The following is a 16645-nucleotide window of genomic DNA, read 5'->3' on the forward strand; positions in this document are numbered from 1 at the left end:
TACTGACATAAACCCTAGCGTGAACCTAACTTACTTTCTATGCATCTCACTCGTGACATATTAGTGCAAGCGAGATGTGCAATTCTATGGAAAGTAATATAAGTAGACGTTAGCGTGTAATATACCAGTATAGACACTGTCAGTGACTCATGGTATGGGTACTAACCTAACTTAACCTAACAGGTACCTCGTAGTATTAGAGTAACAAGCGACCAATAAACAAAGCGGTCGTTGGCAATCTTTGTGAATAATTAAGTACCTAATATAAACTGATTTTGTGAGCGGCGAAGTTTTGGAATCTGTGTGCATGTATGTTGTATGTTCGCCCGCAGTGACTTCGGTAATGTGACGTCATCTTCAACTATAACAATTCAACATTATATGGAAACTCAGTAGCGGAGCGTCCAGTTGAACTAGGCTTACCCAATTTCAGCACTTTATTCTACAAAGAGGTGTCAAAGGAAAAACTAATCAAAAATATACAGCTATTTGCCCAAGTTATTTAATTTGATACGCCGCCACTGTGAAGACGTCTTTATAATACGTGTCTTTGGTAGGTAACGGGTATCTAGTATCTAGGCACCAGCGCAGGGTCTATTTAAGAGTCCGTTTCATTGCCTTTGATGCGAGGGCGTCCTCTTTCATGGCTTGTGTCGTAATAAAGTGTAGCGTAAATAAAAAGAAACGGGTCGGTCATGCAGAGGGTTCCGCATGTAGCTACGTATCAGATTGAAGACTCACTTTCATTTAAGAAAAAAAATTTGTAAGGAAAAGGTTTTTTCCTACTAAACTACATATAGATAGATAGATAGATAAATGATTTATTTGTACAGCTGCAATTACACACAACACATCTACTTGATGTTAACTAATTAAATTATCACAGCAACTAACATATTCGATAGTCGTGTTACAACAGTTGTTAGTTTGTCCGTGACATCGCCACTCATCACAAAACCAGCAATACCGTACCTAGCTGTAGCTAGGTGATGAGGAGATGATGAGGTGGTGATGTATCTTTGTTCGATCAAATAAGAGCACAGCTTTTCTGACCTCAATAGGATAGAAATAAAACATCGAACAAGTATACAGCTTTATTACCCCACGCCCAGGCTGCGAGCTGCGCGCTGCCCGTTCTCTTAAACTCTCTGTTCTCCCTCACCATACCGGTTTTCTCACGTCTTCTTTTGCTGTTCAAGCAATCCGTCTTTGGAATTCGCCTTTCTAACGATTAGACAAGCCCCAAACAAGCTGACTTTCAAACGAATGCTCTACAAGCACCTGCTAGATACTGTCTAGTGGGACCCCCTCCCCCCTTCCCCGCACATGCAAATATATATTTATGTATATTATATGATAAATTTGTATATGTATTTATATTGTTTATTTATGTAGTTTATAAAGGTATTATAGTATATAAATATTACTAGTTTGTATATTGGCGTTAGTATTAGAATTTATATTTAGAATTTTTTTTTTCGCATCGCACTGCACCCACCTTAACAATTTCTGTTTGGCCCAGTGGTTGACTGGTAGAGAATGCCTCAAGGCATTAAGTCCGCCTTTTGTACTTGTTCTTGTGCAATAAAGTTTAAAATAAATAAATAAATAAATATACCGTGCGGTGCATGCGGGTATAGCTAATAAAATAATGTTTGCTTTTCAATAGAACAAAGCAAAAGAGTACAAGCGTATCGTGCAGTGCACGCAAGTATAAATATCCCACTACAAGTACCTTCTACGCTGTTTGTTTTTCTATAAAAATAAATAAAACACATAACGTCAGCAGCAGCAGCAGCAGCGTTCAGTCAGCAGCGGAAGACTAATTTAACCAGACGAGCTACATCAGCTAAATTTCTTGAGAAAGGAAATATTTAGTTCATCGTTTTTCGTCGTCGGTCGAAAATACTATGTAAATTTTCAAACTGTCGCATTATTAAATTGTACTAAAGTGGTTGTACCTATTCCGGGACTTGCCACAGAGCTCGTTAGCTGGCACGCAGCGGCGCGGAAGCGGTGCCTTCAGCGCCTTTGAGAGCAAACGTCGATATAATTGGATTGCCGAGGGATTCTTACAGCGAGCTGAGTAGCTATACTTGTATCTAGTAGTCACTAAGTAACATTCGGAACTACACGTTACTAAGTTATATGGTTACAATACTAGTGACCATGTGAGCTGTAGATTCCAAAATTTAAAAAAAAACCTATAACTGAATCGACAAAGAAAGCAAGAAAGCTGTGTATCTAATTATTGAAATTGTTCACAAAACCTCACCAAAGCCAGACAGCCGGTTTGCCTAAGCTCAAACGGAGACCGTCGCTCTCAAGTTCGCAGTAGTTTAACTTATCACCTAGGCACTTTGTTACAATAAGTTACTACTTTTAGTGCTAGCGGTACGCCAAAAAACGCTGCAAATTGTGTTAAAAGCATGAAAATCGGTACGTTTGATCTTTAAGCCATTTTAATCAATTTGACCCGTAGCACCAAAAAAAAGGAAAGGAGTTATGACGTCATCTTTTAAAGTGAAACTTTTTATCTTTTGGGCTGTCTTTAGCATATCGCGTAATGCATACAGCATTAGTAAAATTCTACTTCCTAGTACTTACGAGTTCATAGTCTAAAATAAGCATACGATTTTCTGTTTTTGAACATCACGGATACAATACTTAAATATGTAATACTTAATTCATTACGGCTGATATTTGCTTATAATTTCATACAAAATTTGAAGGACCTTATTAACCTTAAATACGGTGGGCTTCTGTCAAATTAAAATTCAAATAGAATCAGTCAAAATACATAAAGAATAATGTACGTTAGTAAAATTCTACTTTAATTTTAGTAGTTAGAGTTCATAGTCTTTTGTCATTATTATTCTTTATGTTTATCTAGAATATTCGATATTCTAGATGTGAAAGAACATTCGCTACTTAGATTCTATTGTACTGTGAATGGCAAATAATCACCCTGGCAGTTGTAACTTAGCAACTGTTGTTTACTGTCAGACAAAAGTAAATGTCGTAAACAGATATAATATAAGCTTTTTTTTCTCTATTAATAATTTTAAAGTGTAACCGAATAAAAATGGAGCAAGCATTAAACTATGGATGGTATAGAACATTAAACACAAGAATGATACATTTAACACAAGAGAGGGAAATTAGCCTCCCAATATTAAAACACCTGCAGGCTTAAAATTTTAGTAGTGCTCAATCTCGGGACCCGTAAATAATAACACACTTTTCACACTTGCAGTTGTCATATTATGTATGTGGGTATGCAGCGCATTGGCTTTTTGTAAGGTCTACCTGCGTCTAAAATAAACATTCAGTCATTGCTCGATCTTGTCGTTTAATTGAAGAGTTCCTTATACTTTTACATGGCGCAGTCGGTTAAAGGGATAAAAAGTGTTAGAAAGTGCATTATATAGAAGGCGGAAGACAAAGAAGTTAAGATAGTAAGAAAATTCGGAAAAATAACCCAAGATGGAATCGGTTCTCACTCCCCCGTTGCCGTTTAAGTTTGAGGAAAATGTAACCAATATGGCGTTTGGCAGTTTGTGTGAATCTTGGGAGAAGTGGAAGAATGGTTTTCAAATATACGTTAAGGCATGCGAACTTAATAAGAAAACGGAAGAAATACAAATGAACATATTTTTACACGTCGTAGGGGAACAATGCCGTGAGATAATAGAACAAAGTAAGACGAAAAGTACAACATTAGCGGCCTTAATAGGTCAAGTCGACAATCATTTTAAAGCGAAAAAAAATGTAACGGTCGAGCGTCATCGGTTTTTCACTCGTCAACAAGGTGAACATGAGTCCATAGACCAGTACGTCTTTGAATTGAGAAAATTGGCTCAATCATGCGAGTTTGGTGACTTAAACGACGGATTAATAAAAGATAGACTCGTATGCGGAATCGTGAGTGCAGCGATTAGGGAGCGGTTGCTACGCGAGGACGACCTAACGCTAAACAAAGCATTAGAAATATGTCGGGCTGCTATCGTGTCGAAAATGTATTCGGAGGACATTAAACGAGAGTGCACTAGCGAGTTAAAAGGTAGCGAAGTGTGTGCGGTAGCTAACAAAGAAGTGTTCGAGTTGAATCGGTCAGGTGCGAAAGTCGAGGCAAAATCGAGTCGTAGTATGAGTTCCGGACGAGGATGGCGCGGGCGCGGATGGGTGCCTGGCGCGGGGCGCGCTGGCGCGTCGGGCGCGTCGGGCGCTGCGGGCCCGGCCGGCGCTCAGCACCGCGCGCCGTACGCGCATCGCGGAGGACGGTGCGGCCAGTGCGGCGGCGTTCACAAAAAATACGACTGTCCGGCGTATGGCAGGAGCTGCATGAAATGTTCCAGACCGAATCACTTTGCCAGGATGTGCAGGGTGTACATGGTGGAAGAGTCTGAGGACCAGGTAAATAATATTAAAAATAAATGTTGTGACTGTTGTGAGGAGTGGAACACGGAATTAAAAATAAATAATGTACCTGTGAGTTTTAAATTAGATACGGGGGCAGAGGTTAACATACTCCCCAAAAGTTATTTGATAAAATCAGGTATTTCGAGTAAGGATTTGTTAAAAACAAATACAAGACTTACTGAATACTCGGGTGCTGGTATTAACGTCATAGGAAAGATTTTCTTACGGGTCAGATACAAGAATGATTTATATGTATTAGAGTTTAAAATTGTTGATTTAGATTCCGCGCCGATACTAGGACGGTATGCGTGTAAAGAGTTAAATTTGGTTAGGCGAGTTATGTCTGTGGAGCAGTCCAATGATAATGTTCCAGATTTTATAAAGGAATTCAGTGATGTTTTTAATGGGATAGGTTGTCTTCCTGGCGAGTATAAAATTCAATTAAAATCAGATGCGGTACCGGTAATTCATGCACCGAGAAAATTACCATTTGCGATAAAGGATGCGGTCAAAAATAAGTTGTTAGAGATGGAGGCTCAGGATATAATTGCTAAAGTTGAGGGACCTTCGGACTGGGTTAGTAGTATAACGGTAGTTAAAAAATCAAACGGAGATTTGCGAATTTGTTTGGATCCTAAGGAGCTAAATAATGCCATAAAACGGGAACACTTTCGGCTTCCAACCATCGATGAAATTGTGTCCAATTTGTCAGGGGCACGGTACTTTAGTACCCTTGACGCGAGCTCAGGTTTCTGGCAGGTGCGGCTAGATGATACCAGTAGGTATTGTACATTTAATACGCCGTTTGGAAGATACAAATTTTTAAGAATGCCATATGGAATCTGTTCTGCGTCCGAAGTGTTTCACAAAAAGATATATGAAAATTTTGATGATATTGAAGGGGTATGTATGTACATAGATGATTTATTGGTGTACGGCCGCACTAAGGAGGAGCATGACCAGCGGTTGAAAAATGTGTTGGAGAGGTGCGTGAAAGTGAACCTTAAGCTTAATAGAAATAAATGTCGGTTTGGCTTGGAAGAGATAAAGTACTTAGGACATCGCATAACAAAGGACGGTCTGAGTCCGGATGACTCGCACATAACAGCAATAAAAAATATGCCTACACCCGTAAATAGGAAAGATATTGAAAGATTTTTAGGGCTTATTACGTACGTAGGGACGTTTATACCCAACTTATCAGATAAGACTCAACCATTAAGAGAGTTATTGAAAAAGGAAGTTGAATGGCATTGGGATGACTCTCAGAGTAAATGCTTTAATGATCTTAAAGAATGCTTGATGAAAAGACCAGTGTTACAGTATTATAGCATGAATCAGCCAATAACTATTTCAGTAGATGCGAGTAAAAGCGGTCTTGGCTGTTGTCTCATGCAACATAACCTACCCGTATGCTATGCTTCCAAATCGTTAACCAAAACGGAGCAACGATACGCTCAAATTGAAAAGGAGTTGTATGCTTGTTTGTTTGCATGTGAGCGATTTTATCCGTACATATATGGAAGATCGGATATTACGATCGAAACCGATCACAAACCATTAATTAGTATAATTAAAAAGCCTATAGTAGACTCGCCATCTCGCCTACAAAGAATGTTATTAAGGTTGCAGCGTTATACATTCAAATTGGTATATAAGCCGGGTAAACATCTGTATATAGCAGACACGCTGTCGCGCGCATACGAGCCGAGCGCGAGCGTCGAGCATGCCGGCCGCGAGGCGCTGCACGACGAGGTGTGCGCTGTGGAGCGAGCGCTGGCCGTGGTCGCCGACCGCCACTTCACCGACCACCAGTTTGTCGCGTTACAAAAACAAACTGACACTGACGACGAACTTGTGCAGTTAAGAAAATGTATTTTAAAAGGGTGGCCGGATGATAGAAAAGATTTAGTAGACGTACTAAGGCCTTATTGGACGTATAGGGATGAGTTAACTGTGGCACAAGGGTTAGTTTGGAAAGGGGATAGGATAGTTATACCCAGGTCCCTAAGAAAGGATATGTTAACAAAACTACATATAGGGCACATGGGCAAGGAAAAATGTAAATTACGAGCGAGAGAAATCATGTTTTGGCCATGCATCACTAATGAGATAGATAATTTAATTAATAATTGTAATATTTGTTTATCGCATAGAAGACATAATCAAAAGGAAGAATTGATTCCACATGAAATTCCAGATGAACCGTGGGTGAAAATAGGCGTGGACTTGTTTCAGATACAAGGGGTTGACTATTTATTGTTAGTCGACTATCACAGCAAGTTTATAGAAATTACTAAGTTGTTGTCAACAACGTCTGATTATGTTATATCATCCCTTAAGGATATTTTTTGTCGCCAAGGGATACCTAGCGTAGTGATGTCAGATGGAGGACCACAGTTCACGTCCTTGAGTTTCAAAAAGTTTGCTGATGAATGGCAATTCACTCATAAAATGTCGTCTCCGAGATATGCACAGTCTAACGGCCAGATAGAACGGACAGTTCAAACTGTAAAAAATATTATAATTAAAACAAGTGAACATCGCACTGATTACAGGCTAGGCCTTCTAGAATATTTAAATACGCCTTTATCCAATGACTTAGCATCGCCAGCTCAACTACTCCAAAGTAGAAAAATGAGAAGTATAATTCCCATGTGTCCAAAGCTCTTAAAACCAAAAATTCAATATCACGTAAAAGATAAGTTACTTTATAAAAAGCACATACAGAAAAATTATTACGATCGTAACGCGAAAAACTTACCTATTTTATCAGTAGCGGATAAAGTTAAAGTTTTATTGGATCCAAATAAAAAAGGTTGGTCATCTGGAACCATATCTAAAGTTTTAGGCCCACGCAGTTATAAAATTAAGTTAGTAAACGGTAACGAAATAATAAGAAATCGTAGGCATATTATAAGCGACTCGCCGCACAGAAATGACTCGCCTGATATGGACTTATTCTTTGATTTAGATGACGTAATGCCGGCCCCGTTATCAAGCGCTGTAGACACCACCCCGCGCTCTGCAAACAACACGGTATCAACCAATGGTAATAATATTGTTACTCGTTCCGGCAGGATAGTGAGGGCTCCAGATAGATGGGGTAACTGGATCTAACAACACATGTCAATGCTCCACGGAGGACGGGAAACGCATCCCAAACAACTTCTATGTACAAAAATAATCAAAATATAATATACTATGTTATTATTACACAAAACAAATTATGCATGAATGTGAATGACTTATTGGTCGTAACATGAAATTAGTCTATAGCTAAAGCTTAATTACCATGTAGTAAACAAAAACTGCAATTCTATTCTATATGTATATACCTATTGATGATTTAGTAAGTACACATGTCAATATGGATGTCACAGCAATGTAAACCTTTTTGATTACCAATTTAGTCGAGTTTCAAATGACCTGTTACGTAAAAACAAAAACGAATCCTTAATAATGTTAAATTTGCAACATAGTTTTTCTGTAGATAATGATAACATAAAATAATTATAGAGAGTAGTTCATTATTGTATATTTTGAATACTAAATAGTGACATATTTTTTGTGTCATTAATGCAGACATGAATGAATGATGAGGAAATTGATTGAGATTTATTGTATTGTGTCGCAAAATAGGTGTCTGTCTTTCCATTTGAAAGAATAAAATAAAAGATAAGTTTGTAACCTAACATGCCCTTATTCTGATTATATATTTTAAATAATACTAAAATTGTACAATTACTAATATTATTATTATTGACAGACACTGTAAAATAATTAAATTTATTTCAGAAGTCGTTAATATATTGATACGAAATCTAAAATGCAAAAAAAAAAAATGCATGTGCATGAGACTAGAATAATTTTTTTCTCTTTTTTTTGTTTTTGAAAAAGGGAAGATGTCATATTATGTATGTGGGTATGCAGCGCATTGGCTTTTTGTAAGGTCTACCTGCGTCTAAAATAAACATTCAGTCATTGCTCGATCTTGTCGTTTAATTGAAGAGTTCCTTATACTTTTACAGCAGTGAAATGTACTATTTCATTGAGTGCTGACTATTTACGCATCTATGAACTTTTTCTAGTAGCATTATTTCATAGCCGAAGTAAATATAGTAGTAGGTACGTCGTCATAAAAGTAGTTAAGATAAAATAGAGGGTGTCGGAGCGGACATAAAACTGCATCCGGCCCTCCTGGCGTAGCGCGGTCAACGGTAATGTTCCAATTGTGTGCCGAGCATGGGCGATGCGAACGCTTAGTAGGGGCATGTAGACAGGCCAGTCACAAATGTAACGTAGCTTATGTATAGCTAACTTGAGACAGATGTCCAACCGGCGTCGACCAACGACATGCTAGTAGCCATGAGCAAGATTTTCTCTTACAATAAACTCTAAACTCTTCATCGCTTTTATAACTTTTGTGTTTGAACACAACTCCACTCAGAAGGTCGGTAGAGCAGAAGGAGCGAAGGACCTTTCTGTGTCTGAGCGAAGTAGGTACGTATACAAATACGAGAGTTCTTGATCTATTAACGGTTTTCAGAACCAAACATTTTATATGTCGGTCTTCACCACATTGACCGTACGCATATTGTGTTATGGTCCTCGAGGTCGCAACTTCAATCATTTTCCCAAGCTTTTCCCTCACCTTTCGCTAGGCAATCAGAATCACACGGCTGGCGCTGCTTCTGACAGCTTTGATTGTGTTAAAGGTTATGTACTAACAGTACCGAGAATCGAGATGAAAATTCTGATCAATAAACTCGAACAAACTTGAACAATAAACTTTGTACAAAACAAGGATGAAGTAAGAAAACAATGGAAAGCTGCAAACTGCGGTCTTAAAGCCATAAGTCGAGAAAACGAAGAAACGAGACGAAGTTCTCCTTAAGTATATTAAAATTCATCGATATTTCAGTTTTCATGTACTTATCTACCTACCTACCTAGAGTGTACAGTATAGTAAAAAAACTACAAAGGTTGTTGAAATATGAATGATCATGTTATGAAACCACTCCCAAGTTATTCAAGCAATTTAGCAATAACTTCGTAGCAATAAAAGCATTAATATGAGTAAGTCCATGATGCGAAAATAAAAGGAGTTAGGAGGTGATATACAGTGGAGAATCGCTGTGCATGACAAGAAAGCTGAATTAGACGTTATATGCATGTAATAAGGACTATTATTGCACATTTAGACTACGAAAGGACCCTGGTGTGTATACATAGGGTTAACATACATCAGTATTTTCTTGACTTGTATTTTAACGATTGGTCATTCACAAGTCGAAATTTGTAAAAATATCTGGAGGTACCTTCAGCGCTTTAAACCTGTATATAAATTACCTGTACCTAATATATAAATTATATTACTGCTTTTTTTTAATTCACTGAATTAAATGTCATTTTACAGTACGTAAACTTACGAAAAGTTATACATGCGTTTTACGAGCGCTAACTTTGGAGCATGTTTTGTGTTATTATTTTTTCTCTTAAATACTTATATTTACAAAAATCGTGAGTCTGAATCGAGCTTAGGTGTTTTCCCAAGGTACGGAGAGCAGAAAGGCACGTTTTAGCTGTCTGTATCTGCGTTTGACGCCCGCGCCCGCTGCCTCTGCCGCGCCGCGTTTTGCATGACAATGCTTTAACCGAATTTAGATCGCTTTAAATTTTTTCGCCCATATTGTCTGCCTTTACAGAATGGGAAAGCCTGAAATTCTTTTCGTGTTAATGTTTTGACGAAAATTAACGAATTTGGGAGGGATAGAAAAAAATACATTTATTGGTGAAAAAGTTTTGGACGTATATGGCTACCACGCTACGCAAAAGACAAAAATGGAGATGGGCAGGACATGTTGCCAGACTGTCTGACTCGCGCAGGAACCTTGCAAGCTACCACCTGGAAAGGACCTGCAGTCAAACGACGCTCCGGAAAACCAAATAGGACTGATGACATAAATAAAACAGTCGGTGCAAACTGGAGATATATTGCTGCAAATAGAGATATATGGAAGACCTTGGAGGAGGCCTTCACCCGATGAGGGATTCTTGTCTGCAACAACTTAATATTTTGTTATACATATATTAAAATATCAAATTACTTAATATGTGAAAAAATGACTTATTTAAATTGACATACTAAAAATACATATTTAAATAAATTATATAAATGCTTTGCTGTAATAAAACTGACTTATTTAATGTAATTAACTTGGACTCGAAATAAAAGGTGTTTTTTTTTTTATTTATGGCTACCATAGCTCTGCTTTTAAAATAGATGGTTATATCAAGACAACAATTTTTTCAGAAAAACTGTAAGATGACATTGACAACTGTAATTGGAAATCTGGTAGTTCGGTCGTGACGTCACGAATTCTCACAAATTAAGCTAACTGTATGATACTGGTAGATATGATATATATTATTATAGCTTCGATTTTGTTACATTACAAAACCTTCCTTCACGTTCTCGAGTCAAATTGGGCTCAAACACTTGTGATTAGTAATCTACTAATTTTAGTTACGATTGCCGCCAACGCAAGCATTTGTTTGATTGTTTACGCAATTGATTCCCGTCATAAAATGTTCTCATCGGACTTTTTACAATAGTAGGTAACTTTATTCATTACGGTATTGGAGAACGGCCGGCCTTCGATTGCAGAATGGCGATCGTTACACGGTTTTATGTGTGGTGCTTCTCTCCAACTCTCCATAGGGTATATCCTACATAGTATATGTTGTGCAATAAAATAAACCTGGTCATTCGGAATTTTCGATTCATAATGAATGATATTAACTCTTGCACAGGATGTATTTTACGTTCGGAAATTGGTATGAAGGAGATTGACACATGTGCTTACCACGCCTTGCAGACAGACTTCTTTTTCAAATTCAATATTGTTAAAAATTGCACGAATTTTTATTTAGTTAAGAATTTTGCACATGCACATTTTTTGAAGTTGGAAAGAAAGTTGTGGTCCACTTAATCATACATCACATAATCGTAGGTATTCATGTGATCACGTAACTATCCGACGATGACGCCCACAAAATGCTAGCACAATGACTGAGTTGAACTGCCTAATCTAATAATAACGAATTTTGTTATTTCATTTTAGAAGCCTGAAACCCAAATTTGGTTGTAGGTTGAACGGCTATAAAATATGCAACGGTTTACTCGTAGCTCAGCGTTGGGTGGTCTCTAATAGTAATGAGATAAAATGAAAGACCGAGTCTGGCGCTAGTCTCTACTTTGAATTGAATTATATAGTGACACCTAAACACTACTTACCGTGTAAACTAAATTTGAACATTACAATTTTACTTTATTTCTATCTTGCAAGTAAAATATTTTTTATATCATTACGCAACAGTCAGAATCAAACAGGATATTTGAGGAATTTGCCGCATGATTACAATAATATATTCAATAATTAAACTGACTTTTGGATAATATGATTCAATTTATTATAATTTTTCCAGAATCAATGTACTTAAGCTATCTGAAGAATTCCATCACTAATACATTACTAGTAAAATTGCGGGATGGAATATAATACACGCTCTACGCCACTCTACAAACAAAAATTGCGACCTTCCGGGGGTAACTATCAAATAATTAAAAAAAATCGGAATCGTAAGTAGGTATATATTCACAGAACAATTTTTGAGTAAGTAATTGAAAATTTCCCCTTACATACATATTTTCTCTTTTAAACACGCTAACGAAATAAACGCTTTTTAAATTTGGTATAGTAAACAGTAAACATAAAATATCATACATACTTAACAATAAATACAACTTTGACACAAACAAATAACGCAATAAAACGAGTTAATGCCTCCGGTTTTATTTAATGAGTCAGTGGCTTATACAATCTGGACCCGGTCGATCCACTGACGTCACGGGCTGGTTCACTCTCAAAGGGCTCTGTAAGGGCCCGACGACCCAAAAATGATTCTTAACACTTTGAAATAAGGTCGGTTTTCCGTGTTAACACACCTGTAAGGGATGGTGGTGTATATGATTATATAGTCAGTTAACGTGCCTACTTGAACTTGCGATGCAAATTCGTTGATTGTGTCGAGATTACTATATTGTCTGGATATTAAGGCCTGACAAAGGAGTAAATTATTGGAGTTAGCGATCATTTACGCACTAACGAGATCAGCAAATCTGCACAATAACTGACAAATAAATTCTTGGTTTAATAATTTCGTTTCTTAAAGCTATGTCAAATTGTAGTTGATAGAGTTATAGTAAGCTGACAAAAAACCAACGTAAGTAGGTAATTTTGTTTTTCTACTTTGTAACTAAAATGTGTTCAAGTTTGATGACCCGTTTACATTGTAACAACTGTTCTTAGTGGAAAACTACCAACCATTATTAAATAAAAAAATAGAGAGGACCTAAATGACAACAAAACGTTAAAAATGTTGCTACATAAATTGAATATGTGTATAATCTGTGTATAAACTTGCGTCTGTGTATTCTCTAGACCCGGAAAAGCACAATTCCTGCAAGGTAAACCTCAAAGCGAAGCCCCAGGCAAATTGAATGAAAGCACTAGGTCGCAGCGCAGCGATATCATATTCCAATATTTCAAGACGACGGCGATATGCGGCATACATTATCCGCACCTGCTACGAGTATAGGGAATTCACCTGTTCCAAAGTTCTTTCGAGACTTTTAATGCTATCGAAAATAACTTTGCCTGTTAAGCAGCTTGGAGCCATGCGAGCTGCCTGGTATACTTTTGTTTCGTGAATTTTAATATGAGGTGGCAGGGAACGCTTTTTGCTGGTTCGGGTGATGGTGATAATTGATCACATCTGTTATTCGGAATGCTATGTTAAATCTACTAACTAAAATCATGACATACAACAAGTCATTTATCTTGATAATATTTTTCTTGCATTATTATAAAATAATCTGTTACTTTATAACTTACTACTTACTTGTGTGTTACCTGTAAATACTAAAAAGGCACTAAAATTCAGTATCTGTGCTTGAATTATAGAGATAGATTGAAAATCTGTGTATGTTCCTATTTTCCCTGCTGCATACTTTCTGTAGACTCACATGAGAGACATATATACTTACTCGAACTTTAAAGATTTCAATTGAATTTTTATTCAACATTAACTACGATTGACGATACATATATGTACGAGGAAGACACGATCAAAAAGTATAAGAGATGGTCGGATTGTCTATGATACTACGTATACGACAGTACTAAGGATACGAGGTTGTGACATGCTTGAAATATCTCTTTACCTAATTTTCAACTTCATTCTGTTACGAATATAGATAAGGCGGGTTCTGTACTGATAGTTCCTAAAACAAAATTAAACGATAAGTAATGTTTTTTTCTGAAAATACTTGTCAGGTACAAATTTGAAGTATGCAAATTACGTACTAAGTTTTTATCTATCTATATATATAAACGTAAAAGTCCTGACTAACTGACTGACTCACTTAAATCAACGCCCAGCCCAAACCGTTGGACCTAGAGAGCTGAATTTTTCACAATAGATAGCTTTTATGACGTTAGTATCCACTAAGAAGGGGTTTTTCAAAATTCATCCCCTAAGGGGATGAAATGAGGGTCCAAAGTTTGTATGGGGTTCAAGTTTTTTTTAAGCTATGAATTCGAACCTTGGGTAAAAGATATATTATTAAAAAACAAGAAAACTTATTTCAGCATTTTTTAAAATTCATCCCCCAAGGTGGTGAAATAGGGGTTGAAAGTTTGTATGGAGATCAAACATTTTATTGAGTGCGGGACTGGAATCTTTGTATAAAGGTTAGGTATTAGCATAGAAAAAAAGTAATTTCAGCGATTTTAAAAATTCACCCCTTAAAGGGGTTGAATAATTATTAACAAATGATTAACCGTCCCTACTGATATCTTTTGCCGCATAATGTTCTATGCTCATGTAAAATATATCATATATACCAACATACAAATCCACGCGTACGAAGTCGCGGGCAACAGCTAGTTAATTATAAAACTGAATGCTTTTTGGAAGTAAACTATATTAAGCTTAGAATAAATTTAAAAGTGGAAAAATTACTGCCTTGGGTGAGACTTGACCTCACGGCCTCTGGATTAACTATATTGTCGTACCTTAGACCGGTTCCACCTCAAATGTAAGATCATGAACATCAGATGGTCTGACCGAGTGCGAAATACCGAAGTTCTACGACGAGCCAAGGTCGATGGAATAGAGGCTTATCAAATGTGTCGGCAGCTTCGTCGGTGCGGTCACGTATCGCGTATGGCGGAAGAGATCGTGGCGAAGCGCATCTTTTATTCTGAACTAGAGAAGGGTAAGGGGCAAATCCTCCGATACAAAGATGTTCAGAAGCGACACATGAAAATATGCAACATCGATCCCTCTCAGTGGGAAGATTTGGCAGCACAGCGTCCTGAGTGGCGCAGGTAAGTGCAAGTGCGCGATTTCGAGGAGCAACGTAAAGTTGACGCTAAACGTGACGAGCTGAAAACACACCAGCCTGCTCCCATTCACTACCACCACGTGGCTGGTGTCTTCACGTGCCCTCGATCGGCTACGTCAGCCATCTTCGGGCGCTCGAGCGCCCAGCAAACACCAGTCGAAGTCGAAACAGAGTCGAAGTGGTCGCCACGGCCGTAATCGGCCGGAAGGATATCATTATATTTTCAAAATTAGTCAAATCTGTTCATTTTAGTTACTCCTCGGGCGGACAAATTCATAAAACGACCTAATTCTAGGGTCCGTAAAGTTTTTACAGTTATGGACCCTTTCGTTTTTAGAATGGTCATGAAATGTAACCATTAATTTAAATCAAACTTGCTTTAATTAAAAATTGTATAACTATCTATGAATTCACTACATGACGATAATCCTGTTATAATTTTGACGGGGGATTTTATTTTTTAACCGACTTCCTTTTCCAGATTATTTAGGCCCACGAAAAGTGTTACGGTGTTATTTCAGTAGGCATTGATTAATTATTGATCTTAAGGTTAGAGATATATATTTTCAAAAAGTCACATTTGATATTATATGTTTACACACATATACCTTCATACTTACTTCGTTTAAAATGTCTGATGTATATATAAAATCAAATAGGTACCTTTTTCTCATCCCAATCCAAATTAAGATCTAAAACTAAAAATAGTTCAAATGTGAAATTATTATTAACTGAATTAAGATACAATCTGTAATTACTCGCATTGCCATTAATTCTATTGGCAAACTATTTTTTTTATAAAACCTCATTAAAACCTAATATCATAATTTCAGCAATAAACCCATTTCCAATGTTTACCACGGCATGATAACGTCGCGAACAATGGAACAAAAAGGTTGACGCGGCCACTCAAATAACAAAGGCTATCATCAGAATAAATATTCAAACAAAGAAGTGAAAAACATTTGAATGTGAATTCTATCATTCGATATTTAAATCTGCGAGGTGGCAGGGCGGAGAGCGGGCGGGCGGCGACGCGGGGGACGGGGTAATTAGGCGGCCCGGCGGAGGCTGTATTGATCGGCGCGTCTCCTAGCAACGCGCGAGATGGCAGCACAGCCTGCCCTCAAGCCCCGAACAAGTTTTTTGTTCGAGACCACGCTAGGTGAGACCGCTTTGATGTAATCTCCGACCGAGGGGATCATTCGATTCGATTCGTTTACTATATTCAGCAGGAGATTATGGCTCTATTAGTCTCCTTGTGGAGTTTTTGTGCGGGTGTTTTTATTGGGTTATGATACAAAATCGGGTTTAATTTGATTTTTTATTGAACCTTCGTTTGGTTTTATAGCTGAAGTCCCTAAGGGGGATTTAATATCGGCTAAGTCACGGCCGTTATCCGGCGCGCGCGCCGCGCTCAGTGTAAACATAATTACGGTAATGTTTAAGTAAGTAGAGCTTCAAGACGCTTACCGAGCACATCACAAAACCAGTGTATGCATGACCTCCGATCACACATAGTTGTTATGGATCTCAAGGTCTCACTTTTACTGGTTATCTGAGGCAAACGTTCATCGATGGGAAAACTACCCTAAACCCGCACCCTGCCGCCACGGCACGCGCCAAGCGCCTTATATTAAAGGAAATGAACAGAATCCGTTCTCCTTATTAACTTATATCTGAAAGATTATTACTCCAACATCCAACTACATATAAACTCATTTTCGGTCATCTTATATTATGCATACA

General features: G+C 37.6%; 1 protein-coding gene across 1 annotated transcript; it reads left to right on the plus strand.

The window, feature by feature from the left end:
* The first annotated feature begins 3424 nt into the window (after positions 1 to 3424).
* Positions 3425 to 15992, plus strand: LOC134740929 (uncharacterized). The gene is made up of 5 exons (XM_063673585.1): positions 3425 to 4416; positions 6082 to 6389; positions 12930 to 13080; positions 14689 to 14879; positions 15902 to 15992. The coding sequence occupies exons 1-5, from the start codon at positions 3487 to 3489 to the stop codon at positions 15990 to 15992; spliced, it is 1671 nt and encodes a 556-aa protein (XP_063529655.1). The 5' UTR covers positions 3425 to 3486.
* The last annotated feature ends 653 nt before the right edge of the window (positions 15993 to 16645 follow it).

Source organism: Cydia strobilella, chromosome 4 (assembly GCF_947568885.1).
Source record: "Cydia strobilella chromosome 4, ilCydStro3.1, whole genome shotgun sequence".
Taxonomy (NCBI): domain Eukaryota; kingdom Metazoa; phylum Arthropoda; class Insecta; order Lepidoptera; family Tortricidae; genus Cydia; species Cydia strobilella.